The 27285-nt window shown below is 37.7% G+C and overlaps 1 protein-coding gene across 1 annotated transcript; it reads right to left on the bottom strand.

Annotated features, from left to right (window-relative positions):
- Positions 1-1779: 1779 nt before the first annotated feature.
- LOC139128249 (DNA-directed RNA polymerase I subunit RPA2-like) lies at positions 1780-27285 on the bottom strand. Its single transcript, XM_070694064.1, has 27 exons — positions 27163-27285; positions 24700-24837; positions 24183-24257; positions 23566-23685; positions 22960-23100; positions 22181-22279; positions 19713-19808; positions 19286-19362; positions 18345-18545; positions 17844-17961; positions 17003-17090; positions 15410-15516; positions 14615-14750; positions 14248-14321; positions 13585-13791; positions 12743-12895; positions 11981-12025; positions 11326-11433; positions 10420-10596; positions 9691-9832; positions 9124-9220; positions 5855-5996; positions 5212-5368; positions 4701-4826; positions 4057-4184; positions 3347-3511; positions 1780-2445 (listed from the first exon to the last, which is right to left on the bottom strand). The coding sequence occupies exons 1-27, from the start codon at positions 27229-27231 to the stop codon at positions 2227-2229; spliced, it is 3405 nt and encodes a 1134-aa protein (XP_070550165.1). The 5' UTR covers positions 27232-27285; the 3' UTR covers positions 1780-2226.

Genomic DNA, 27285 nt, shown 5'->3' with positions numbered 1-27285 from the left:
TCAAGTGTCTTCTAACAATCAAAATGTAAAATGATTTCAAATTGGTGTACCACTGATAGTAGTCATGATAAACACTGTTGCTTGTTGAAATTTTAGATCCTGTGTGTCACGTCAGATTAGAATGTGTATACAGCAAGGTCTGGCAGTTGTTATAGTGTGACAGCTGTGTCACTGACCTATGTTACAGTGGTGACCAGTAACTGATAAGCATCTTTTGCATATGTGCAATTTACATAAAATTTGTTCAAAAATGTATTATCTTCAAGAGAGAAAAAGTCTTCAAGTATTTTGAATGACGAGAATTCTCTACACTCATTCATAAAGTATTTGTATCCTACCTTACCATAGTCTAGGATCTTGCCTTGGTTTCGGTATATGATATGCTTTTAACCAAAAACCTACCTACCTAGGTTTTGGTTGAACTATAGTTAATACTGTAACTGAGGAGAGTTCCTAGACAAACCTTACCAGTAAACACATGGACATGTAGACACATTGTAATTGCTCTGTATAATTTAGTTGATATGTAACTAATTTTTATCATACATGACCGGACAAGAGAGGACAAAGAAAATTCACTGACCTGTCGGGAGGTTGTCAAGATGACAGATGAGGAAAGTCACTTCATGCTACACCATACACAAAACATCTCTCCTGTGAATATGAAACAAAATTTGCAGATGTGTGGCAGCAAATGTGTATTCTGTCTTCTATAATTTTTATTTCCTCTTAGCAAAGTGAGCAATATTGTACCACTGTGTAAAACCTATTTTTTCTGACAGGATGTGGTTATGCTTTAACTTTGCAAAATGGTTTGAAAACAAGATTTTTTTAAAGGAATTTTCGTACTGAATCAGATCTTGATATTCAATTTGTTGTGCCCCACGGCCCACAACAATGTGCATCGGTAGTATTCCCCTACTACCAAGTTATATAAAATTTGACAAGCTTGAAGTATTACAGAATTTGTGCTTTGTTTGTTATTTTTAGATTGGTATATAAAAATAAAAGTATTTGAGATATTGGATTTGTTCAAGAATATCAATCTAAATAAGTACTGTGATATAGCACCTATATATGACTGGAATTTCATTTCACAACTTTGGCTTGTTCATTCAATCAGAGTACAGTGAAACCTGTACTTACAGACACCTCTCTAATCAGGACACCTCTTCATTAAGGACAGATTTATCAAGAGAAAAGCTACACTTTGAATAGAATTTCACCTATCAATTAAGGACACCTGTATATTAAGGACACTTTTTCCATTCCTGAAGGTGTCCTCAGTAGACAGGTTTCACTGTAATTGACTTTGGAATTTGTGTCAAAGGTTGTATCACAAATCACACCCGCCATGAACAATCATCTGGCAGTATTCAATTGTAGGTCATTTTATTGAATCGGTATTTTTTGATCTACTTTTTAATTCCACACTTGTTTTTAAAGCTTATTGCACGGGATGAAAATCTGCTTAGATACATGACGCTGTCAAACGTTGACGTTGAACGAAGACAAGGATCATAGAACTTGCAGGAATATGATAGAGCCACAATTGTCAAGATGATGGTCTTGTTCATTTTAGTTAGGGTTTTAACTGATCAACTTATGTACAAAGTAAAGAACAGCAATATGACACTATGCTACAGGTGTGAATAGAAGAGGCAAGAGCTAAAAACTGGTCGTTTAAGTTACTTGACCTACTTCTTGCCCAACAGGAACTGAAACTTATTGCCACTACAGAAGTCATAAACTAATCACTGCCACATCAGTGTAGTTAGAGATTATTTCTTTATTGCTGTTATACATATATTATAGCCAGCCAAACATGACAATTGTGCCTGTGGACAGGCAGCCATTGGCCTTCCAACAGAGGCTGTGGCAATGTGCTGCAAGATAACTCAATGCCCACGGAAGGGTTATGATATTATTTTTTCACACGGTTGTTACATGACATTTTTGAATAGTTTCATGTAGAAGTGTTGGATCCAGCTTTATTTGTCATGTTTTTATTTTCTTTCTGATCTAACGTTGAATTTTTGTAGCTGTTGTAAGGAAAGTAATCCAAGCATTTGTAGTTCTGCTGTTGACATCAGACTGGTAGCCTTGGCAACAAGTCCAGGCACAAAGTTCATAGCCACCACACACTTTCTGGATGTACATGTTCCCAACACTGACATTGGATAAGCACAGTGGTGTGCGATGATGAAACAGAAAAAACATTTACAATCAGTTTACATCCAATGTTGTCTTTATGTTCATAGCAGCCAATTCAGCAAGTAAGTATCTGAACACGTAAGGCACTGAGATGATCTGGATGTGATCAGACGACTGGCATATCCTGCAGTACCATTGAGATGACGAATTTGAAGAACCTCCTTCAAGTATTACAGATTTCTTGTGTTGTATTATACCCTGTAGACTGCCACATTTGGTACACAGTTGGGTCTAGGGAAAGAAAAATGAGGAAGGTATGATAAAAAGACAATTTATTGTACTACTATCCTTCTCTAAGAATTGTTTCAGATAGAATGCACCTTTGGGACAAATATTTGGACTCTAAAAATTTTACAATTTTCTGATCTACTACTTGTGGGTGGGGGTCATGTTCAAGTTCTTGAAGTAAGAAAAAATTTCAGTTTTTTTGAAAAAAAATTTACTTTCCCCATAGAGTCGACGCAGCGATGGTGGCCATTTTGAATTTCAAATATTGGTAAATATTCCATAATTTGTTTCTCTTGTACCAAACTTTGCCCAGTGACCCCTGATTTTATTCTTGATTTGGTATAAGACTGATTTTGAGTTTCACAGAGGAAAATTTGAGCAAAAGTTGAAGTCTTTCACTTTCAAAGTGCATACTACCCCGAGTCTCACTTTTACAAAGGCAACATATAAAATACGCAACCTATTTGGAGCCTGCTATTTGAGTAGTTCCTATTGCTCTATAGAAATATGGTTTGGGATTAACAAGACACTATTCCTTCAGGACAGATAATGATTAAAGAAACTGTAACATATGAAAAATGTTAGCTCTATGAGATTTTTTAATAATCATAAACAGAATATTTTTAATTCAGAATTAGCCAGCAGTAAATATAATAACACGGAAAATTTTGATATATACACAGTGTGTTCATTTTTGTCAGACAATGCATAACTTTTGTTGTTATTTTTACAGAAAATTCTTTTCATTTATGATAGGGAATACATCTTTGAATTTCCCCCCTTCAAATTGCAAATGAATAACAATTTGCAAACTGTTTGAAAATAATTTGGCAACCATTGGTATACATCCTGAGCCTGACAAAGACACACAACAGAGACATCTTGCAAAATAAAAGAGGCCTACCACCGAGTTGTCGGAACAGTTCACAAGTCTGTCTTGCAACAGAAATGATGTGCCGTGTGAAAGAAGGGCATCACGTTCCATTTCACCGAATCGTATCCCGCCAGCTCGTTTCCTTCCTTTCACTGGCTGATGAGTCAGAATATCAATGGGACCAGTTGTACGCACCTGTGGAGAAGTAAAGAACAGCAAGGGGGTTTCACAAGAACATTTCAAATTAGAGAATGTCTGGTGTTGTTTGTGTGAGCTTTCCCATCCCAATAAGTACTGTTTATATCTCAATACAACAGAAATAACACCAGCTGATCACAAACTGGCTAACCGTTTCTCCAAGGGGTCCTCTGCTTCAGACTACGTTTTAAATCTATGATATTACATGCAGAGTTTACACATTTCACTCGATATTTCTTATTGACACTTAATGTCTTTCGAAAGCCGTCTTCTTTTTTGGTTTTATATGATATCTCATTTAAAGAATACTCACAAGATTGTAGAATATTTGATTCACTCACAGCCACATGACAAATTCAACTTTCCTTTTCGAGGATGAGTTTCTATTAATTTACAATGGAAAACACCCTGAGCATCTGATTGAGGACTACTTAACCCTTTCACCCCCATTGCCAAGTACCTAGGTCCAATTATCCTCTTGTAAACAATAGAGATGCACCAAAGGCTGATGAGGCAAGGGTTTAATGGTCAAAGATACTCACCTGAAACTTGTCTTCCACCATATGTCTGAGTCTCTGATAGTAGACAACACCAACAAAGATGTCCGCCTCTAACTCCCTACCATCAACACCACTGTACATACGTTCATTGCCGTAGTAATTGTAACCAGCTGTGGGGTGGAAATGAGTCAAATTTTAGCTTGGATTGCTTGCCAATGCAAAAAGAGAGAGAATGTGCTGTTGATGCCAGCTGTGCTACATTGGGGATATCCACAACACATCCTCTTGTGATCCAGTTACTGTGAAGTATCTGTTGATATTTCTAAATCCAGGTTCCTGAGAAAAGAGTAACTTTTTGAGTTCTACATTTACATTTACTGCAGACCAAACTTGTTATTTTAAGCAAACAGAGTATATCTAAGTCCATTAATGTCAAAATTTTGCTTTCTGTTTATTAAATCTACCAGACTGACAGTCAGACCTATACTGCTGTGTGCACTGTGGACCTTATGAAAATTAAATTTGTTTACATCATGCAATTTTGCTGTTAGGTTTGCCACTGCTAACAAGATATACTTCTCTACAACTGAAGATTTTTTCCAGGCTGCATTTCAAGGGCATAACAAATTGAGATGTCCACCAAACCTTTTTCTTATTGCACTGACACAAAACACCACTGCACTAACCTTCCTTGAGAAGTTTACCAAAGTAGTCAATGGCAGGTCTGTCTTCAGAGAATGTAAATGGAGTACCATCATGGCGGAGACCGTGTAAAGATCCAGATTTTCCAGCCATGCTTTCAATCATCATTCCTGGAATGAAAGAATAAAAGAAAAAGGTGAGAAAGAAAAGTGTAAGTAAACAAATAACAAAAATTTGAGCTTTGTCTCAACACATCACTTTGATTGATAATGGGTTTCATGAAGTCTTATGACATTTTCCAGTTTTTGCCTGTTAATATCTGGATTGTTACAATGTAATAAAAAATAGTTATATGATGGACTGAAAACTGAACAGAAGAAGAAGAACTTGTACATGTATGTACAACACAAGTTGTATATTGATGCTACATTTCTGGTTTTCCTGTAACTGTGCTATTTATTTTCTTCACTTTTCAAAACTTTCTCATGATGTCTTTCTTCAAGTGGCACAAATACAAATTTCAATGGAAGATGATCTGTTGCTGGTTCAACCTACCTATTGTCATTCGTGAGGGAAAGCCGTGGGGATTAAAGATAATATCTGGCGTCATCCCACTTTCCGTGAAAGGCATGTTTTCAGCTGGCCATAGCTGACTGCACACACCTTTCTGACCGTGTCGACTTGAGAACTTGTCACCAATGGTTGGATTTCTCTGTGAACAAAAAAAATCACACGCACACATGTCTTTTGACCATAATCATATACAAAGAAAGTTTATGACAACTAACCTCTTAGCGGTGCAAATAAATTGAAAGCTTACTATTCCTTGAAAGAAACACCCATGTTGTAGAATCTGAATGCTCATACTAGCATCAAATCATATCAAGAAATTTACAAAATACTAGAAGAGAGCAGATACAGTTTTTTGTGCTTTTTTTTCATACCTATCTGTTATTTTACCTACATTCACAAGTTGAAATGGAAAAATTATTTTCCTTCTTTGATAGACAACTGCTGATTGTGAGTTGGTGCCATGTTCCTTTGCCAAAGAATGACAGAATCAATATAGTGGGTGAAATCTGGGGATAACGCTAAAAGGATACATTAACTCTGTCACACAAGGAATACCAAAATATAACATTACAATCTGAATATGCAAACACCCTGACATCACGTTAGATGACCTGACTAAACAGACCTGGATTCTGAGGATGATGTAGGCCTTCTGACATTCTTGGTTTCCAAGATCATCACCGCATAGTTTGATATTATCCACAACTGCAACTTCATGGTGTCGGAAAGTGATTGTACGAGATTCTCCGGTCTCAATGTTAATATATCTGGAAAAAAAATTACACTTGTTACAAATAATGCAATTTTGAGTTAAATTCTACCATATTAATACTTTGGATGACTCCTTGTTCTGTTGTAGTCTGTAAGTTTATTGTCTGTTCTGTGCTGATTAGTATACACTGGGAGGTATGATAGTTTTTATATCTGGTAAAGATTTAGGAAATAACAGAAAGTAAGCAAACCATCATGTAATTAGTGTAAAATGTGCAATGGATAAGTATTTATCTATGCCAATTTTATTAATGAGCCTGTTTTGGTATTAACATTTTATGGTAATGATTTCTTTTCAACGTGAATATTCAGGTACTGCGTATCTTGTATTTTATATCCACATGGATGTCATCTATTCCTAGAGAGAAATTTTGAAGCTATGTCATGTATTCTTAGGAGTAATATTCTGAAGACAATGACAATGTGACTAGTTCACATATAGGAAATGAAAACTCTTGCATGTTCTCTTAAAGCCGCCGTTCTCAATCCCAGGATCGCGCATTAGTGGGTACTCCACCCTGTCAACATAGTATCGATGTCATTGTTTTGCGTCAAACGCCGCTATATTAGTAGATTTACAAACATAAATTCACGTCGAACGTCGATGAGCACGTCAGAGTACGTACATTTTGGCATGAGGTCTTTCCACCATACTTGGTGCGTTCGATTCTAGCAGCGTGTCGCTTGGCCCTGGATGCGACAGTGTCCTCGGCCATCTTGCCCCCTCTACTGTCTATGCTATGCCTCGATCCACAAAATTACAAGTCAATATACTGGTATGCAAAAAGACACGATCTGCATCGTTCGAATCTCTCAAATTCTTAGAACTAATGTTTTATTAAATTGGGACACATCGATGTCGAAATAATATAAAATGAGTATTTTCTGAAGACTGAACCGTGACCCCGACGTACTCAACCAGCCAACGTACAACTTTTATGAGGCCAAGATGACGGTCGGAAGTCAGAAAACAAGTCCAGATTATCGTGTATTACATTATTTGCCAGTTTGTTTTGCGAGACTTCGTTTGCATTGGAACCAAAAAAGTACAAAAATCAGATGCATTTTGAAAACTCGGACAGGAAATCTCGTAAATTTCTAAGACGTAATGAACTTCGGTCGATATGCAGCGGAACTGGTATCGATGGCACTTGCTCACGTGGATACGTTCGCTCGAAGTGATGACGGAACGAAACAGAGGAAGTCAAATAGTCCTTTTTTAGCTCCATTGTCAAATAAATATTTGGTTTATTCATAGACCCTCGTTTTTCTCGGGGGCCTATGGTTTATTAGTAGACTCATGGAGGTACAAACGACACTCCATAATTGGAAACTATACACAGATACCGTACCCCTTCACACCTCTGTGCCGGGGTATTGAACATTTCTTGATTTGTCATTCTGAGTTTAGCATCATGAGTTTGACAATGACAACGCGTTTATCTGACTCCGACTCTGTCGGAAGTATTGGGATATTCTTGACCGGACACACGCTTGGTGTGATGAGCGATTTTTGGCCCGAAAACAGCATCTGATGCAGGCTGATGACGTACTCGTCACAAGAAGAAAATTGATATGCCATTTGCGTGACTTCTGTCGTCCGATCGTATTATCCAAATTTGCCCGGCATACCATACACATTTGCCATCGTTGGGTGTACGGTACAAGCCACAAAACCAAACCAAACGGCCGGCCCTTTTCAGGGCCATCGAACTTTCCAGCATTAGAGAAATCAATAATACATTTTCTTCTTCACGGCACGTTTTGTGGAGGGACCGTGTCCACGCTTACCAAGATGTAATCGACTTGAATGTCGTCTGATCGCGTTTTTTATCTCTAGAAATGCGGCGGGTACGTAAAAAAGTTGCAGAACTGTGAAGAAACTATTGCGCACGTCTTTCGATACTGGAAATCTTGACACATATTTTATTTATTTTTAGTCACCGTTAGCAGATAAGGCGAATGCTAATCGACATTAGGTACACATCCAGCTGACTCGTGTCTTACTTTGCACAAGGGTTGATTGACAGTGGTATTCAAATCCCAATCGGCGTCCCCTGGGTCGACGTTCTCACTGGCCACGCACAATTACTCACTAAAATTGTCCCGAAAACTTATCGGTTTGAAAAATATGGAGTCGTTATGTATTGATCAGGTATTTACCCTGCTGTAGAGCAATCGTATTTCATAAATTTTCTTAAAAAACACGCAAAAACCCGCAATCTTTGGAGCTCTCAGTTCAAGCTACTCGCACGGCGTCTCTTTGCATAATGAGCGTCCTTTCATGTAATCCGGTATTTATAACCAATGGGCGTCTTTAAGATGGTTTGCGCCTCAAAAATCAAAGACTTAAACTTTTGCTCAAACTGTCCTCAATCAAACTTTTAATTATTCTCTCTAAAATTTTGGTACAGAGAAACACATTTCCAACATTTACCGATATTTCAAATTCAAAATGGCTGCCACCCCTGCGTTATCTCCATGGAAAAAATAAAATTCCTGATTTTCACAAAACCAAGCAAGTGAAAATTTTATTCACTCCATAAGCTTCAAAATGATCCCAAACAAGTGGTCGGTCAAAAGACTATTTTAAAAATTTGAGAGTTCAACAATCTGTCCCAGAGGCACATTCTACCTTAAATGAACTCTGGCTTGAAATGATTTTTCACAATCTTTAGACTATAATGCCATGCATAACTTCAGCCATATTTTTGATAACATGCCAAATGTTCGAGTCAGCTGTTAAATCACCTACATTTTGAAGAAGTTACAGGGCACTTCAATATTTGCGAGCTGTGCAGAAGTGTCAACATTCTCTAATGTTGTTCACTTTCTTCAGAGGTCACATTAATGTCAAGATGTACATGTAGATTGGTCAGTTCTTTCTGAAGGACCTCAGTGGTCATAAGAGAGTTTGCACGGTCAGATTTCCTTGATATGACTTTATCATTATGACATGTAATACTACTTCCAAGTACATTCCATGGCAGAGAAGCCACCTAAGTTAGGGCAAACCCTGTCGTACAACTGTAGTAACATTTGCAAGGCATCACACTGCATACAAAGGTGTACAGAATGCAAGAAACTAACAAACCATTATGAACGCTATGAGATGTCTCTTACCCACACAGCGGATCATCCGGGTGCAGAACTGCTCCAACAGGAGGGAAACCATCAATGTCAAGGCGACCTTGAGTTCTTCTATCATCAGGCAGGCAACCTGAAAATGAAGTTATCAAGACCATATATTTAATAACCAGTACACTACTGGCTCATTTCGAACATCCATGTAAAACAGTAAGATCCTAAAGGTTAGCCATCTCAGGGAAAAAAGATGAGTTACAATTGTACAGAGGTACCAAGAAGATCCTAAATGACTTTTGTAAACACTCCATAAGTAAATTTTTTCCTTAGATTGAAAACTCTTAGTGGTAAAATTTAGAAATGGAAATTCAAAGATACCATTGAGGATGACAAATTCAAAGATACCATTGAGATTCCTTTGACCTGTTCTCAAAATGAATCAATTGGTCAAAAAAAAATTCGGAATGAAATTTTAAGTTTCTGAAAATTCACCATTTGAGATTCAAAATTTTCTTGAAATTCTTTAAGTTGGCTAACTACATTGTTTTCCCGTATTGAGTTAGGTCTTTGCGTGGAAAATCCCAGACGTCAGCATTAAAATCTCACCAAAGACATGCGAAACCCTCTTGCTTTTATCACCAGTCACTTTCTTCAGATCCACTTCCTCTGTCTTGTAAATAGTGCCGTGTGCAAAACCCCTCTCGTAGGATGCCTTGTTGAGAATCATGGCATCTTCCATGTCGTAACCCTGGAAACCAATCAAGACAATATTTGTACTATGGGCCAGAATTGGCTTGTGAGAAAAAGAATGGCTTGATTCATTGTGTTGGTAAACAGAAGTACTACTATATGTCAGGTGTGCAGTTATCAATGATTTCCCACAACTATGTAATAGACAAATATGTCATATATGCTTATGGCCCAACGCTGATATGTAATCAGATGTAGAGAGGTCAGACATGCTAATGACCTGTACAAGCTGTTATAATCACTATATTTACAAATCCTCACAACAAGGGACGTCATTTCAGTAAGGAATTGCACAAGTCCATTGCCTAGCTGATGAAAGTTATCTAGCACACAGCATTTCTCAATACAGTAATTGGTATTTTTACTTAATCTCATTTTTTTTCACATACTATGTAGCATGCAAGTGAAACTAGAAGCATAAAAATAGTAAAATAGTATGAGATTTTGTCTAGCTTGGTATTCACAAAATACTTGTTCCAGTATTATGTCATACTTGCTCCAGGCTAATTTGCTCTCTTACAATATACAGTGTGACGGTATCCTCCAAAAATGTAATCAAATCTCAAATCTTTGACAGAAACTCACCGTGTATGAGATAACAGCAACCACAGCATTGGTCCCCACTGGGTAATGATCAAAGCTATAGTGATCATATGATTCTGTTCTCACTATGGGACTCTGAGGCGTTTGTAGTCTGTAAAGTTTATTGTCTGTTCTGTGCTGGTAAGTATATACTGGGGTACCCATTGTCTGCTTTCCCATCTGGAAAAATGTAAAAAATTTACTTGTAAAAATGTGATAAAAATGCTGCATTGAAGATTTCCAATGAAGATTGGTAAAGTTGTAAAGTACAGTCATACCATGATTGCTAATTTAATTATTTTGGCAAACTTCCAGGTTTGAGTACTGGTGCTTTTTGAAACTGGGGCCCTCTGTATTTAGGTCAAAGGTCACCTGGTATGCACGCAACTCCAACTGATTTCAGTTTTTGAGTAGAAAATGCAACATGTATAATGGCACATTTGGGCATTGTTTGCTGCTGATTAGATAGATTAAAGGTCACAGGTCAAGGTTATATGCATGAATTTTAGGATATGTTGGTTTTTGATGTCTGCTTCACAAGTATTTTCAACCTGTGATGCAACTGTCACATTTGAAACCGTAGTAGATCTCTGTTTAACGACGCCATTTTTCTGTGTGACAACATGCCACATGAGTAAGAAAACAGACCAAAATTATCATATTGTTTATCAAGCTGTGTTAGAAACAAGATTCACTTAATGATGATGTACTAGTCAGTCACGTAGATGCACCATATGATAAAACCTGAATGGTCTAGTTTTTTGATTTGTCTAAGTTTTTAAAATCAAATAGCCAGATTATTCCATTAATGTAATTCCCAGTTCATTCAGCAATCTCACAAAGAGGCTATTTACCGTTGTACTTGCTATGGAATGATTACTTCACCAGAAGATGAATGTCTACAGTTACCTGACACTGGTACATGTTACGTGGACTCTGATTGAAATCTGAGAATGGAGTAAGACTGGCAACAGCACTTAATAGACTGTTTTCATTCAACTCCATGTGTGTTGTCAACTGAAAATAAAAAAAATGCAGTTGACAGACATAGGTTTAATTACAGGGGCAATAGCAACTGTAGTTTGATAACATTTTCATTACTTTTGCTCCATAAAAGACATATCTTCCCCCCCCCCATTTAATTAATTGATTAACCTTGTTAAAACACCACTGTATGTACACTATTGAATATCATTGTATACAAATGAAATCTTGTCCTGACTAAAATTGATTTGGCAAAAATGAAAAATACTGAACACCATACAATAACAAGCAATATTGCAACATTTTTGAGCAGCACACATCAAAATTTATGGCTAATGGAACTTTTACAGAATATGCCTAACTGATTGCCACAAAAGCAATGCCCTGGAAGCATTAACCCTGTCATGACCATGGAATGACCCATTCCCATTGTTTTGCACCGCAAAGTTGGGTCTCTATACCGGGAAATTGGGGTAGAAGGGTTAAAACAGCTACATCAAATACATGAATCTCTGTATTTTATTAGAAATTCTCTTTTTCTCATTTCTTTTTTCTCACATTTGCGTGTGATAATACTTACCCCTTCATGGATCTCATGTGGATTGACTGCAATATTCATGTACACCTTTGAACAAATTGATAGAAAACTTCAAAAAGTCATTTGGGTTCACTTTGATTTTGAAACCATAATACCGGTATATTCAAATGCTTTACATTACCTCGTTCTGGATCACACATGATACCAACAAGTAAAACAGACATAATGTGATAAGTCATCCAGATAATTTTTCCTAACCATAATAGCACAATCTGTACTCATTTTATAGTATCACAACAAATCAGAGCCACATCTGCAAACTTTTCACTCACTTTTAGTTCTATCAATATTTAGGTGCAAAATGTATATGACAGATGACTGAATTGAACTACACAACACTTTTATCAAGTGCCACTCCTTTTGGCAGTATGAGTTAGCTTCCAAAGTGTAACAACTAAAATAGAGTATTTTCATGGCTCCAACACAACCTACCATAGTGGTCATCTTGTTGACAGGTAGTCCTTAAAATTCAACATTTCAATGAGAGGAAAATGCAAAGTTTTTGCATGAAACTGAGTTACACTGGTAATGCCGTGTGAACTTCACTTTAATATGGTATCTCCAAATGAAGTAGCAATTTAATACCAATAAAAGTACCATGATGTAAGGTCATAAAAAAGGTCAGGAAAATGGCTGATCACTATAAAATGCCATGTACAATATCAGGATTCTGCTTGAAGTGCCTCATCAGGAGATAATCAGTTGAGCAGCTTTCTGAAATTTCCAACTCTTCCAAGCACTTACCTGTTCAAATGTACCAATCATCTCTGTTGTGTTTGTCACTAGGTTGAGCACAGGTCTCATCAGCCTTGCCGGTGTTGTGAACAAATAAATCCCTGGATACTGACTGGCTTTACCAGTCATGGGTACTAGGATAATCTCCATTGCCGACGGTACCTGATGAAGTGGGAAAGTGTCATTCAAGGTTTCTGTACACCATACTGGCATGTATTACAATATTAAATGTTGAGTTTGGCCACGTTCTGTCTCACAATGCACCTGTTGAATACGGTGTTGAAACATGCAGACCTTGTCTTAAAATCATCTGCTGTCTTATCTTACGATCAGTCATACCGGTACTTTCACAGAGCAATGGACCACTTGGAGACAAAAATTTGATATCTTACATAAGACTTCAATTTTCTTCACAGCACGACAGAATTTTTAAAAGAAACTTAATATGGATATTCTCAAAACATTTTTTCATTTGGACAGGGCACACTTGAGGCATAGGATTCTTGATTTAAAAGAAGTTTTTCACATGAAATTTGTGCAGCAAGCAGGTTTTCCCATCTTAAAAAATACATTTGTGTGGCCGCTTGACACAATCTATTGGTCAACTATCGGGCTTCGCAGGGTATGTGGTGGGATCGAGTTGTCAACTATAGGACTTTTCCTGTCCATTGCAGGTTTTTAGCGATCCACAGAGTGGTTTCCATTTCCATTCCTCATTGCTATTTCTATCCTATCCCTGCTCCTGGGATTCAACAACAAAACATCATGTACAGCGCCCTCAACAGACAATCCTTTCAATTTAGGCTCTTTCTACAATGTTTCATGAGTCACTGCAAACTGAATATACTCACCCTTTGTTCACCTTTCACCTTCAATAGCCTCAGTTTATCCACAAACTCTGATGCAGTCTCCTTGGAAACCCGGCCAAGGACACACCCATCCAAGACGACTTCGTAGCAGAGAGAGGCACTGGTAGGTGGTGGACTTTCTAATGAGGTCATACCTAAGCTACAAAGCAGCCTATTCAAATGTGCTGTCAGCGGTTGAACATTCACCACCTGTAACAAATGTTGAACAGACAAACAGCAAGTTTCAGCTGACTTTTGGAAAGAACAATTGCACACTATGATTGAAAGTACTTTTCTCTGTTACTTTGCACATCTAAGTGTTGGAAATTGGCAGCGCATTACAGCTATTCTGTTTGGATAGTGAAACAAACTTGATTGAAAAATACTTCAAAGGAGTGTAAAGCCTATGTTTCCTTATACAGTTAGGGATGTTTAAAACCTGAGTGCCACAAAATTTTTCTGCGTCAACAATGCAGAAAAGTGTATTTAAAAAGACTATTGTCGCGTCTAAATAAATTGAATATGGGTTAATCATTTATTTCTGTGTGCCTAAAATTTCAGAAAATGGGATTTTTTGTCCATATTTTTACTACCAGTCAGCAACAAACTTTCAAGCTTGACTTCATGACAGCAAGACAAATATCATTGCACTGATCATAGCCTCACCTGACAAGCGGCTGTCATGTGGTTGAGAAGCCCACACGGTGCACCATCAGGAGTGTGTACTGGACAAAGAAAACCTTGAAATATGAAAATCACATATTATTAGTATTAAATGCAGAACAATTTCTGTCAAAAAGGGACAATTGCTATAACTGACACCTGTCACTGACAATATTGCGCATTACATATAAATAGCTTAACAGTGTTAAAAAGTTGGCATTTGGACATGGTTTAGCATGATGAACAATACATTATATTTTATGGACAGAATGAGACAAAATACAAAATACTTGAAAGACACAAAAAGTTATTGCCACTTGAGCTTCAAAGCATCCATCAGCACAGGTATTCACTAAAGAACAGGCCTTACCCCATGCCTCGGGAAGCAGTTTCCGCACAGATGTCGTCCTCATTTCTGCAAAGAAGGCACCCCTGTGAATGCAACGGAAGTGGGACACGTAGCGCCAGAAATTGAGTTTATCAGCAACTACCGTCAGACCGGTTGCCTGAAACAAAACAAAACAAAACTTCTACATTACAAAATTTGAAAAATCTGTAATTACCATGATCATTAAAACATACAGACATGCAAATCAGATGCAAATGACTGATTCAGCTTATACGATAACCTCACATTGGTACACCAAATGTGAGCTAAAAACTATGAATATCACTATAGGCATGACAACACACTAGGAAAAGGAATATTTTTGTAAGTTCCTATTAGTCATTTTGTCTGCTTTAATTTTTTAATCTGTATTTCTGGTAATCGTATTTTCAATAAATATCCTTCATTTCAGTGCACAATGAATTTATGATGCACAAGACATGATGATATGAAATTTTGTAAAAATCTTTCAAATTTTTTGTTTTTTGATATAGCTATTTTCTGCCATAATGAGTGACAAATGACAAAATCTCCTCCACACAAGGGTCCTAAGGTATCAGATTCAGGTAAAACGTTGAGATGGGGGTTATGGGAGGTAAGCTCGTAAAATGTAATCTTGAATGGACACCCTAAGTTACAGACACTTGTAAACTACTTCCAGCATGGTTAAGTCTTTCTGATACATTTGCACAAAATATAAATTCTAATTTCCTATAGAGGAGGGTTTTAACATTTATGAGATGACTTTGTTTCCAAACTGGATATGTCAGCACCTACCTGCATGAGCCCAAGACCAGTCTTTGATTGAAGGTTACCGGTTGCTATCAGATACTCCATAGAATGTGATATGCTAATGGTCTTCCTGCTTGCTGAGTTTATGACAGCTGGCAAGGACAAAAAACAGCATCGTGAAAGACTGAAAAGTTGACAATAGCTGTACTAATAAATCATTTTTTTTTGTAAATAAAAATGTTGTTGTATGTCTCTTTTGTACCAATGACATTATGAAAATATGGAAACTCAAATTCAAAACCAATACTAACAGTAAATGTAATTTTGACCTTTCAAACATAGTCATCAATATTCAGACTACAAATATGCAATGTATGGATGACCAAATCACATTCAAAGGACAAAGTCGCCCTTTTTGGACCGTTTTGTGAAATCAAGACAACATGGAATAAAGTCACTTTAGTGTACAGAATAACGATACTACATAAAACTGCAAAAGTGTCAAAAATTACCCCTTTGCTGAAAGCAAACAGGTGACCTCTAGCTCTAGGCAAAATGGATTTTTCCTATTCTGATTTGTTTTTCCTATGACAAATATACATTGCTACAATGTAAGGGAAAGCTGCTTTTCTTTATTTATATGAAATGCATCACCAATTAAGATTTCATTACAAAAGCTTGAATGAGGTCCAAACTTTTGTAACAGTGTATGCTCAGCCATAGTTGTGTGTGGAACTCGATTTTTTGGTACAGACCATAAACGTTTCACTCAATGATTAATCTTGTCTGGCTGCAAGCAGAGTTGAGGTTGTGCACGGATGGCCAGTATTTCAGCATGACTCAAGAAGTCAATTGACGCACACTACTTGTTATATCAAACAAAATTCATGAAAAAAGCTCAAAAGAGAATTACTTTGTCCGTTTCAAAGGAACCTGTGGAAAGATAGTTTGACTGGAAAGTTCATTGAAAATTCAGCATGTCTGGTAACTATAAACTAGTCCCACAGTGAGGAAAAGGCTTGTATACACATAAATTTTCTAAGTATTTCAGAGGATTGTGGAAGGTTTAGCCCTTTACGGGTCAAGTTATTCAAAATCACAGTACCCAAGTGATCACTGTGACAGACACTGAAGTGATAGTGTGGGATACAGCATGGCTATCGGGTCAAATCTGTACAACTCATCAAGCTTATGTGGTATTGGTACAGGTCAGTGGAAATATTTATGTATCTTTACAGGTCTCAGAGTGGTCAAATCTTTTTAACAACATTATGTTGAGTTTTTTACATGTAAGCTTTTTGTACAAACTTGACCAGAATCTGAAAACAACACAGCAATGTGGTAATAAGTAGATATTATTCCGTAATAATTTTCTTCATTCAGTGAAGGAAAAAGCATGTGACGTAATGACATTGTTACCACAAGTCATAGATGAGTGGTGACACTTTCATTATGCCTCCTAACTTTTCTCATGAATTTACAATTTGTGAATTCCTGAAAGACAGGTGTTTGTCTTCACTGAGAGAAGTTGGCTGACAATGTACAAACTGAGATTTCCACATTGACAGCAAAAAAAAATACACATCAAAATTTGAATACCAACATGGAATGAGTTTTAAGTTGACCAAAGAAACTTACTGGCATTAAGTTCAAATGTTTGTGAAGCATTACTGGAAAGCCTCTCAATTATGTACCTCAACGACAACAACCAGTTTCCTAATTTTTCCTGAAATGATATGAAATAAGTTACATTCAAGCAATCTTACTTAGTAAGCATGGTTCATTTTTAGGGTGGTTGATAACAAACTATAAAACAAACACCGAGTTTCCTCTTACAAAGAAACTTTCAGAATACTGTTTTTAAGGAAATACAAGCATGATGGTAAATTGATGATATGTCATCAAAATTTATTCCTCTTTATAAAAACTATGAAAGCAAAGCCAATCAATTATCAAATTTTAACCCTTTGACTACTGCAATGTGGTAAAATTGCTGTACAAAACATACTGTGTACACGTACAGGATATTGCAGGAATTTTCCAGCACTAAAGGTATATAGTAAGTCACTGGGACGCTGGAAATTTCTGGCATTAGAGGTAGTCAGAAGGTTAAAATAGGTGGTTAAAGATTAAACGAGACATTTGCTCAGACAGTCTAGTATGAAGTTAATAAGGTGATTGTTTCTTTGCAAGGAACCCGTTACACCCCCTTTTTTTTGGCCATGGAAAACGATAGGGTTGTCCCAAATATATGCTGATATGCAGTAGCTCTGAAGGTTATAGCCACTTAAGGAGTCTGAAACTATGGTTATCACGTGACTGATTAGCTGCTTGGAAAAATATTCAATAATGACAACAAGTTTAAGCCAACCAATAGGCCAAAAGCTTCTGAGATACAGCACGCTGCCCCATAACTTTGGTTGTGTAGGGTTTTAAAATACTGTACATTGATCATGGTCATAAAATTCAAAAATGTTACCTTTAAGTACATGAGGTACAGGTGACCTCCAAGAAGTACTTCCTGGTTCATGGGACTATCAGTGTTATCTGCTGCACATTCTCCTCTGGCAAATGAAAATAACTTGCGCACCATGGAACTGAAAGCAAAATACAAACAAGTACGATAAGAGCACAGCAAAACTTGCAATAAAAATACAAATATGTAAAACTGCAAACACAAGGTTTGGATAATATGTTTGACAGGCCACTCAGACTTTTGAGTTAAGTTGTACACATGGATACGGTAGAACATTTTGCACTATGGCTAAATTGACTGCACAAGTGCAGATCAGTGGATCCAGACAGCATTTCACATTAATTACTAGTAACCTAGGGAGTAATTATGGTTAGGGACAGAGAATATATTAGATAGCTACAGGATCTTCAAGAAAACCTTTCAATTCATGTGAACTATGTGTCTGCCAATTTTCAAGAGTGACAATTGATGATATATTAGAGCAGCAGATACACTGATACTTACACTATGGTGTTGAACTTGTCCGAGTCATCGCTGAGATGGGTGCAGATGCACTGTTTCATGAGATACTGTCCTGCCTCCACATCACTGTACCACTCAGCCAACCCTAACTTGACACGGAATGTCTCACCGAGAAAACGTAGGATACTGGCCCTTGAAGTGAGACCCTGGTTCTGTGCCTGACGTAACATGGCAGTGATGCATCTGTTTTCAAGAATGGGTGCAAATTCGTGAAAATATCTGGAACACACTAAACCAATAATAAAGAGAAACCCTTCAATAGTACCCGTTGGACCTGCCATATTGTTGGACAGCATATCATTCCAGGCAAAACACCAGTATGTTCAATTAATTTATCATTTTCATCAAAGAACAAAAGATACAATATACTCAAGTAAGTTGAATCTTGTCAAGTCGTTGCACTGTATCAGCATAACACTTTGTAGTATCTCATTATAGAAAGTAACAACTGCATGATGGCTGAAGGTTAAATGCTGTTACCATTTTAGATATCAAGCTCTCTCTTTTGATATAATTTGTACTGGTTTTGACAAAGGGAGTAAAAGTGCAAGCATTTGTGACACACCTTCTGGAGAAACAAATGCTCAAGTTATTTGCAATCATGTCATACTTATTGTGATGCAATTTATCAATGAAATGTATATATGATGAAAATTTATATGACGGAAACCATCATTTGACATGTTTGCTGCTAGAAAAGTACAAATATTGCCGCGAATATGAAATTGTTATGGACAGAGATACACTACACACACACTGTTTGAATGTATTAAAATACTATCAATTATCGATAATTGAGAACTGTAAAGTCTCAGTTTTATGACCTGCATTGTAATATTTCACAATGGTTACTGGTTTTGATAAAACATCGTAAATATCAATACAGAAGATGATATGTGATGACAAGCGGACAGAAACCCTACCCCTTATAGTATGTGTTGGTTTCTCTTCCCTTTATCAATTCTTGATAGACATACTGGTCTGTGGTATCAATCAGAGCCTGAAACACACATGAAATGTTTTCTGTCAACACACTGCACTGAATGAATCGTGAATCGAGAAATTCTTGATGTTCATTATCTACAGATGCAAAGAGAGTCACATGAGCAGCTTTCATGCTTAAATTATTGGTTGAACAGGTTATGAAATCTACTGAACTAATAGATCAGGAAGATCCATCACTTATTGATCATGACAGATACTTCTCATGAAAAGAACATTTCTTGCACTCATTTTGTCTGTGAGATTCACTGCGAACATACGACAAACAGCTAACACTTGAAGGATTTGTGTGATGGAACCTCTGCTATGGAGAAATATCCACAGTGTTATCTAATCAGACAGTCTCACCTTTAAGATGACCACAACTGGAATGAAAAACTGTTCTTTGCGGAATGTGAAACACAACATGGCTGTGCCGTTGCTAAGGTAATGGACCACAATGTTCTGCAAGGGAGAGGTGAAAGAAGTGAGAAGTGAGTTGAACACCACAGTACTAAAAATAATCAAGCTGAGAATTGAGATTACATGACTTATCTACCTATGTGAGTATCACACCAGCTTTACAGTGGCTAGGAGCTGAAGTGGTGACTGTGAATGCTACAATTGCCGTAAAAGTTCAAAAGTGGAGTATCCTCCCACATCATGAGTTCTCTGTTCTGTTCTGTTCTGTTCTGAAGTAAAGTTTAGTGTTGGTTCTGATTGTGCAATTGCAAATTGTACAGAAGTCAGTTGTCAAAGTGGAGAAACTTCAATGGTAGCCCGGCTACAACATAACATCAAAGTAGTACACAAGAGTTTTTTAATCCAAATTCAAGGGAAGATCATAATATTGTTCAAGGCTATGATGTTATTCTCTAAAAAGTCATCGTTGATGACACAGTCCCCACTTGTAATGGGTACTTTGATTACAGGTCCTCAGAGAGGGATAGAGTCCTCTTCATTAGGTCTGTGATAAAAATACTTTTGAATAAATTTGCTTGATACATGTCTGAGCTGTAGTTCAGGACATGAAAGAAACGTAATAAAATGGCCACATGGCGGCCTTATTGGATCGTATCACAGAACAATCTATGTGCATATGTATGACAGTCATCCAGCTCTATGGGTTTGCTCAGAATTAGATATATGCATAATTAATGAGGTACAGTATGAAGCATCATAAGGTCTCCCATCATACCATATATGAAGGGTGTACCACTTGTGGTTCCTGAGTTATGGACAAATATGTATATTTAAGGTCAAAGGTCATCGACGTCATGTGACATTTTGTCAAAAAAATTGTAGTGCTAAGTTATCCCTATATACCAAAAATCAGACCTCTAGCTCTATTTGCTTGCTCAAATTAGATATGCACATAACTAATGAGGTACAATATGTGGCGTCATAAGGTGTCCCGTCATACCATATATGAAGGGTGTAGCACTTGTGGTTACTGAGTTATGGACAAATATGTATATTTGAGGTCAAAGGTCACCGAGGTCACATGACATTTTGTCAAAAAAATTGTATTGCTAAGTTATCCCTATATACCAAAAATCAGACCTCTAGCTCTATTGGCTCGCTCAAAATTAGACATGCGCATAATTGATGAGGTACAATATGTGGCGTCATAAGGTGTCCCGTCATACCATATATGAAGGGTGTACCACTTGTGGTTCCTGAGTTATGGACAAATATGTATATTTGAGGTCAAAGGTCACCGAGGTCACGTGACATTTTGTCAAAAAAATTGTAGCGCTAAGTTATCCCTATATACCAAAAATCAGACCTCTAGCTCTATTTGCTTGCTCAAAATTAGATATGCACATAATTAATGAGGTACAATATGTGGCGTCATAAGGTGTCCCATCATACCAAATATGAAGGGTGTAGCACTTGTGGTTACTGAGTTATGCACAAATATGTATATTTGAGGTCAAAGGTCACCGAGGTCACGTGACATTTTGTCAAAAAAATTTTATTGCTAAGTTATCCATATATACAAAAAATCAGACCTCTAACTCTATTGGCTCACTCAAAATTAGATATGCACATAATTAATGAGCTACAATATGTGGTGTCATAGGGTGTCCCATCATACCATATATGAAAGGTTTAGCACTTGTGGTTATTGAGTTATGGACAAATATGTATATTCGAGGTCAAAGGTCACCAAGGTCACGTGACATTTTGTCAAAGTGTCTGAGATATCTGCGTGAACGGATGGACTCATGGATGGACTCATGGACGGACATGACCCAATCTAAAAGCCCCCTTGACTTTATCTTTGGGGACTAAAAACTGTGTAACTGCATCCTTTTTGCAATATAATATGAATACGATGAGAAACTAAATTTTTATTTTTCTTGGCCTTATACATGGGAGTCTATGGACTGCCTTATACATGGGAGTCTATGGACTGCCTTATACATGGGAGTCTATGGACTGCCTTATACATGGGATTCTATGGACTGCCTTATACATGGGAGTCTATGGACTGCCTTATACATGGGAGTCTATGGACTGCCTTATACATGGGAGTCTATGGACTGCCTTATACATGGGAGTCTATGGAGGTGAAAACTAAAAAGTCCTCTAACACGGCCAAATTTGATCGCATTGTGAAACAAATCGACGTGCATCTGTATGAGGTAGGGTACTATCCTTGTACCAAGTTTGAACGAAATCGCTCCAGGCGTCTCTGAGATATCTGCGTGAACGGACGCACGCACGCACGCACGCACGGACGCACGGACGCACGGACATGACCAAACCTATAAGTCCCCCGGACGGTGTCCGTGGGGACTAAAAAGGAACGATAGCCATGATATACTTACCATAGCACTTTGGTCATTCTTGACACATCTCATGGATACACCATATTCTGTGTACAGTTTTCCTCTCGATTTCCACGCAGGTCGGAATATTGCCATCGCCTTGGTGACATGGAGGGATAAATAGAATGTTGAAGGATGGTTTCCAAGTTTGGTTATGTTTCATGTGAAAAACAATATAAATTAAATTTTGTGCATTTTTAATATCAAATACTGATATGGAATTAATTGTGATGGGTGTGAGGGTTTGGTGCTATCAGTCATGAACCAAGCTTGCTCTATCTGATATATTGACATTTCGACAGCACCATACTGTACATGTTTACAAGGGCTTGGAAAGTCATTCACAAAAACAACTGTCATAGGCAATAAGTAAGGAGTATATGCTATGTTGAAATTGAAAATATGTGTAAATGAAACTGCTGTAAGATTTATAAACTCTATGTTGGTTGCTGAAAGTTCTCCTAGACCTAATCACAACCTTGGTTTGGCCTAAATTCATTGTTGTTAATGCGGATTGTGGATCTGTTTACATGAAATTCAAGGTGAACAGGTTCAAGTCATAAAAACTTACATTTAGATTACAGAGTATTTTCAAGAACTAGGAAATAAACATAAACTTTGTTTTCATATTTAGGTGAGGAAAGGGACATCAAAGAGGTTCCCATTACAGTTTACGGCAAACTAGACAGTTAATTATACGATGTTTATTCAAATAGGGGAATGTAACCCCGTAAACTTACAAAGTATCAAGCAAAAGTACCTCAATCTATATTACTTACAAAATTTCTCCTGGGCAATACAAGCATTCTGATAACTCTCTCAATACCATTCACAATAAAGTAACCTCCCATCTCTTCAGCTTCTTCATGTTTCTTAATGAGCTCAGCCGGTGACAGCTTACTAAGATTGCAGTGGTCACTCTATAAAAAAGAAAAACAATATCCTTTTAAAATTACTGACACAGAAATCAAATGCGAATGCATATAATATTATGCATTTTTCAAATGTGCATTATTCGTCTTTACTATGGAATGAACAGGGCCAGACAGCAAAGTACATTTATTACTTTTACTTGTCTTGAAGTTTGTGATCAAAAGTTCATTCTTGTGCGTTAAAGGTATACTGTCACCTGTTCTAATTTTGCCACAGTTACCATGGAAAGAGAAAATCTAACCAATCATAGATTTGAAGTGGGTGGCCACTTTTTAAAAACAGCGCCCTCACATGGGCATTTTGAATGCCAAGTAATGCCCCTTTGACCATATATGGGCATATTTAAATTACAGGTGACTGTATGCCTTTAACACCTTTTTGACAACTGTAGAACTTACACATTTCTCTTTGTATTTCTCGTCGAGTTATGGATTACTTTGATTGGCACGTACCTTGACCATGATGGGCACTTCACCAAGCTGAATGTCCAGAGTGTTGGCTGCCTGGCCGTCTAGTTTCCAGCACACATAGGCTCTCAACCTAGCTTTGTATGTACTACCTCTCTCTCTGCACTGTATGAATAGCAGAGAAGATTCAGTGAAAGTTTTGAATACACTGATCTGACGAGCACATTTTAGTGAAACGGATAAACAGCTTAGGGTTTTGGGCATTACGCTTGATCCATGGCGCCACTCTGAGCAGAGTCTCCAATATTAATTTGCCAGGAGCTTGAAATGAGGACAACTTTGTCAGTGTTGCACATGTGGCTGTTGTGCACAGCCAAGCCATAAATATAATCTTTCAGTTTTCTTTGTAACACCTGCAGTCGTCTACCAATATGTATTTTCGTCATTCTTGCATGCATAATTTCCAAAAGCGTAAACTAAAAATGTGCACAAATACTTATTTTTGCATATTAATGAGAGAAAAATGACATCATTTGCAAACAGCCAAACTGTTACAACAGCTTGCACTTGTACAATACCAAGCTTCAAGGGTAAATTTCATTAATGAAGGTCGAGACATAAAAAAGAAAGTCATTCCAAAAATTAACATCTGGTAGACATACCTCTGAAGGATAAACTTTTAAAGTTGAGGCATGGAGGTTGCCCTGGGCAACTGCTGGAACACCCACTGATACATCCTGTAAAAAATAATATGACAGTTGTGATACAGATACATTACAAATTGACACTGAGCTCTCGTAGTATTTCTAATATGCATAATAATTACTTCCAAACCCATTATTTCATACCACTGGATACTTTTTACAAAATTTTTGAAGTGATTGAAGCATCAGAAAGCCTTTCACCCTTTCATCCCCATTTCCTGGTTTATAAAGGTCCAAATTTGGCATAGAAGATAATAGGATCAGTCCAAAATGTAGGGGTGAAAAGATTGAATTTTCAGAAACTGCACAGACTTGCAGTTAAAATAGTAGATTATGACGCACACACAAAGAGCTGATACAAATCAACCAACTCTTCCTTGGTAATGCTTTATGTTCATGAACAAAAACTGCAATGAAATTTTGGAACACAACACTAGACCATGACTGAACCAAAATAAAATCTTGCACAACTTACTGTAAATGACAGAGATACTCTTTGTCCAGACTGCAGGGAAAATTCCACAGGTGGTATGTCTTGAATGGCTAGTTTCAGTCCTTCTTTCAACATGTAATTGAAGGATTCTATGTGTGGTTTGGTCAGGTTCTGAAGAGCCTGTATGTAATAGAAATTCATTCAGTCTGACAGTGTTACATTCATTTGTACAAAAGTAAACCTGACAGTATCAGGGAAGCTCAGAATCTACATAAATCAACCACATCCAGAGGGCAAGATGAGGTGACTAGCACTCTGCTTCAATTGTGAACCTTTAGCAATGCATCTCTAAAGGCTAAAGCATGCACAAGAGACAACTTTTGATGCATTTGAAAAACCTGTGGTACATATGAAAACTGATATTGACTGGGAACAATGATAGTTTTGCAATGAGGAAATTTTCCCACTTGCCAAAGGAGAAGATATGGAACATGACTGTGTGTCCATAAGCAACACTGCACAATTGCTTTTTATGATGGCCTATGTGTCAATCATATTTGTAGGTATGCTCAAGTGACCCTGCAGACAATTGACCTGTCACGTATTGGACAAGGTGTGACTGGGTCAAGTGTACTCCTATTTATTTGAATTGCCCAGAAACTTTCACAGCCTTTTGTTGACAGCAAAGACTTTTTATTTCTCTGTCAATAGTACAGTGAAACAAGCTTGATCAGGCTTTGATTTTACCCCTTGTTCGTTATATGCAAATTTGCAGCCTCAAAACTCATGGCCATGACGGTGTGCTTTGAAAACTTTCCAGCTGAGAAAGGGTTATGAAATAGTCTGTAGTCTTCTACACTGTTACATAGCTGCAGCTCATATTATTGTAGTACTTTGATCGAGTTTGTTTGGTCACAGTCCCTCTATAGCTGTGGTCGACAAATAGTCAGCTTGGACTATGGGCCACCAAAATCCCTGTACACACAATGTGAAGGGACTGTGGGGCCATGGTTGTTGCACCTAGAAATTGTAATAGTTATCTGACTCTGATCTAAATAAAGTGAAGAGGGATGTCTCTCACTTTGGTCATTTCTAGTTGTACCACAAGTGCTATCTGTGATCACAGCGGTGCTCGTGGCACCTATTGATTGCACTTAGGTCAAGGGTCATCGCCACAGAACCGCTGCGAGCCACCTCATAGACCTTTCTGGTCAGTTTACTATGACACCGATAGGTGTGGCTGATTTAGCCACCAAAATAATGAAATAGGGTACTCTTTGAATAAATCAACCTGTACCTACTATATTACTGACTATCTATGACTCATCCTCTACTCCTACCCAAGTATTTTGACAGTGACAACATGTAACGTCTTTTGGTGAGCTGTCAACGGTTTCAGCTCGAATGTGAACTTTGACCTCCAACATATTCAGTGCATTGAACGTGAAAGGGCAAACAGCGCTCATAAATCGTCGATGGCATATGGGAAAATGGTTGAAACTACATGTTCTTATCGTCCAGGTAGCTAGAAGGAGTAGAGAATGAGTCATAAATGGTCAATGATAATGTGAGTATAAAGTGATTTATTCAAAGACTTGTACGTCTAATTATTTTGCGAGCTAAATCAACGACATCGATTCATGTCGTAGTAAACTACCAAAAAAGTCTATGAGGTGGCTCGCAGCGGTTCCGTGGCGATGACCCTTAATTCGAGCATGATCGATAGACGCCACAAGCACAGCTACACAAGTGCATGAGAGACGTGACACCAGTTAGAAGTGACTATTACAGTAAAGATTATGGATTTTGGCTCTGTCTCTACATCTTAAAGCAGGTTGGCTATCACTGATAAAAAAGCTACCCGACTACTAGCTCTGCTTGCACTTGTTTGTGTTGCTGGTGCTGTAATGTGCACGACTGGTGATGTACATGAATAGCTGGGAACGAAGGGTCCCCTACATCCAGAGCTACATGTAAGGGGATGTAGCCTAGGGTGCAGGGCTGAGTTAGACATTGCCCTGTATACTATGCTGTGTGTTCCTGGCGTTATACGCGTTACTCGCCTCCGCCACAGTGACGTGGTGGAGGCGAGTAACGTCGGGAACACTTAACATCGTATGCTGGGCTAAGTTTGACAGAACAGTTGGATCTCGGGATCATGGAGCCTGGAGGTAACACACCTCCATCATTGGATTAACCCCGCCTCCTCTTTTTTGACATAATTCATAGGCTTTCGGGTATCTCTGTCCGCGAATGTGCTTTATGTAGTTCAGCAGCTTCAACACTCACCAAACAGGCTTCGTTTTCCTTTCATAATAGTCGGGCTTGGCACTGCAGTTCAGATAACGGAGTACATATTGTTTACAGTTTACATCCACACACGTGGGTGCCGACTGTGTAACTTCGTATCTATTTCACAGTCGATATTGAAATCACTGTCTCTTCACAGAACAGAGGAATACGCAAAATATCTTACATTATACCTAAATATGAGAATCACCTCACCTGGTGTTGTTTATCCGGTGGTTTTCCAAATTTTGGATCGGTCAAGTGTTTAAAGCTGGGAGCAGCCATTTTTACAAATGAACACGTGTTGAAAATGATCTCTAGAGGGCGCTGTATCGTCGA

Source organism: Ptychodera flava, unplaced genomic scaffold (genome assembly GCF_041260155.1).
Source record: "Ptychodera flava strain L36383 unplaced genomic scaffold, AS_Pfla_20210202 Scaffold_46__1_contigs__length_1169225_pilon, whole genome shotgun sequence".
Lineage (NCBI taxonomy): Eukaryota > Metazoa > Hemichordata > Enteropneusta > Ptychoderidae > Ptychodera > Ptychodera flava.
This window is presented reverse-complemented; position numbering and strand designations above follow the sequence as displayed.

Coding starts and splice junctions, on each gene's coding strand:
- LOC139128249 (XM_070694064.1), bottom strand. CDS start 27,231: ATGGCTGCTCCCAGCTTTAAACACTTGACCGATCCAAAATTTGGAAAA. Junction 5,369..5,854: donor ACATCATCCTCAGAATCCAG/GTCTGTTTAGTC, acceptor TTTTGTTCACAG/AGAAATCCAACCATTGGTGA. Junction 4,185..4,700: donor TGGTAAACTTCTCAAGGAAG/GTTAGTGCAGTG, acceptor TCCACCCCACAG/CTGGTTACAATTACTACGGC.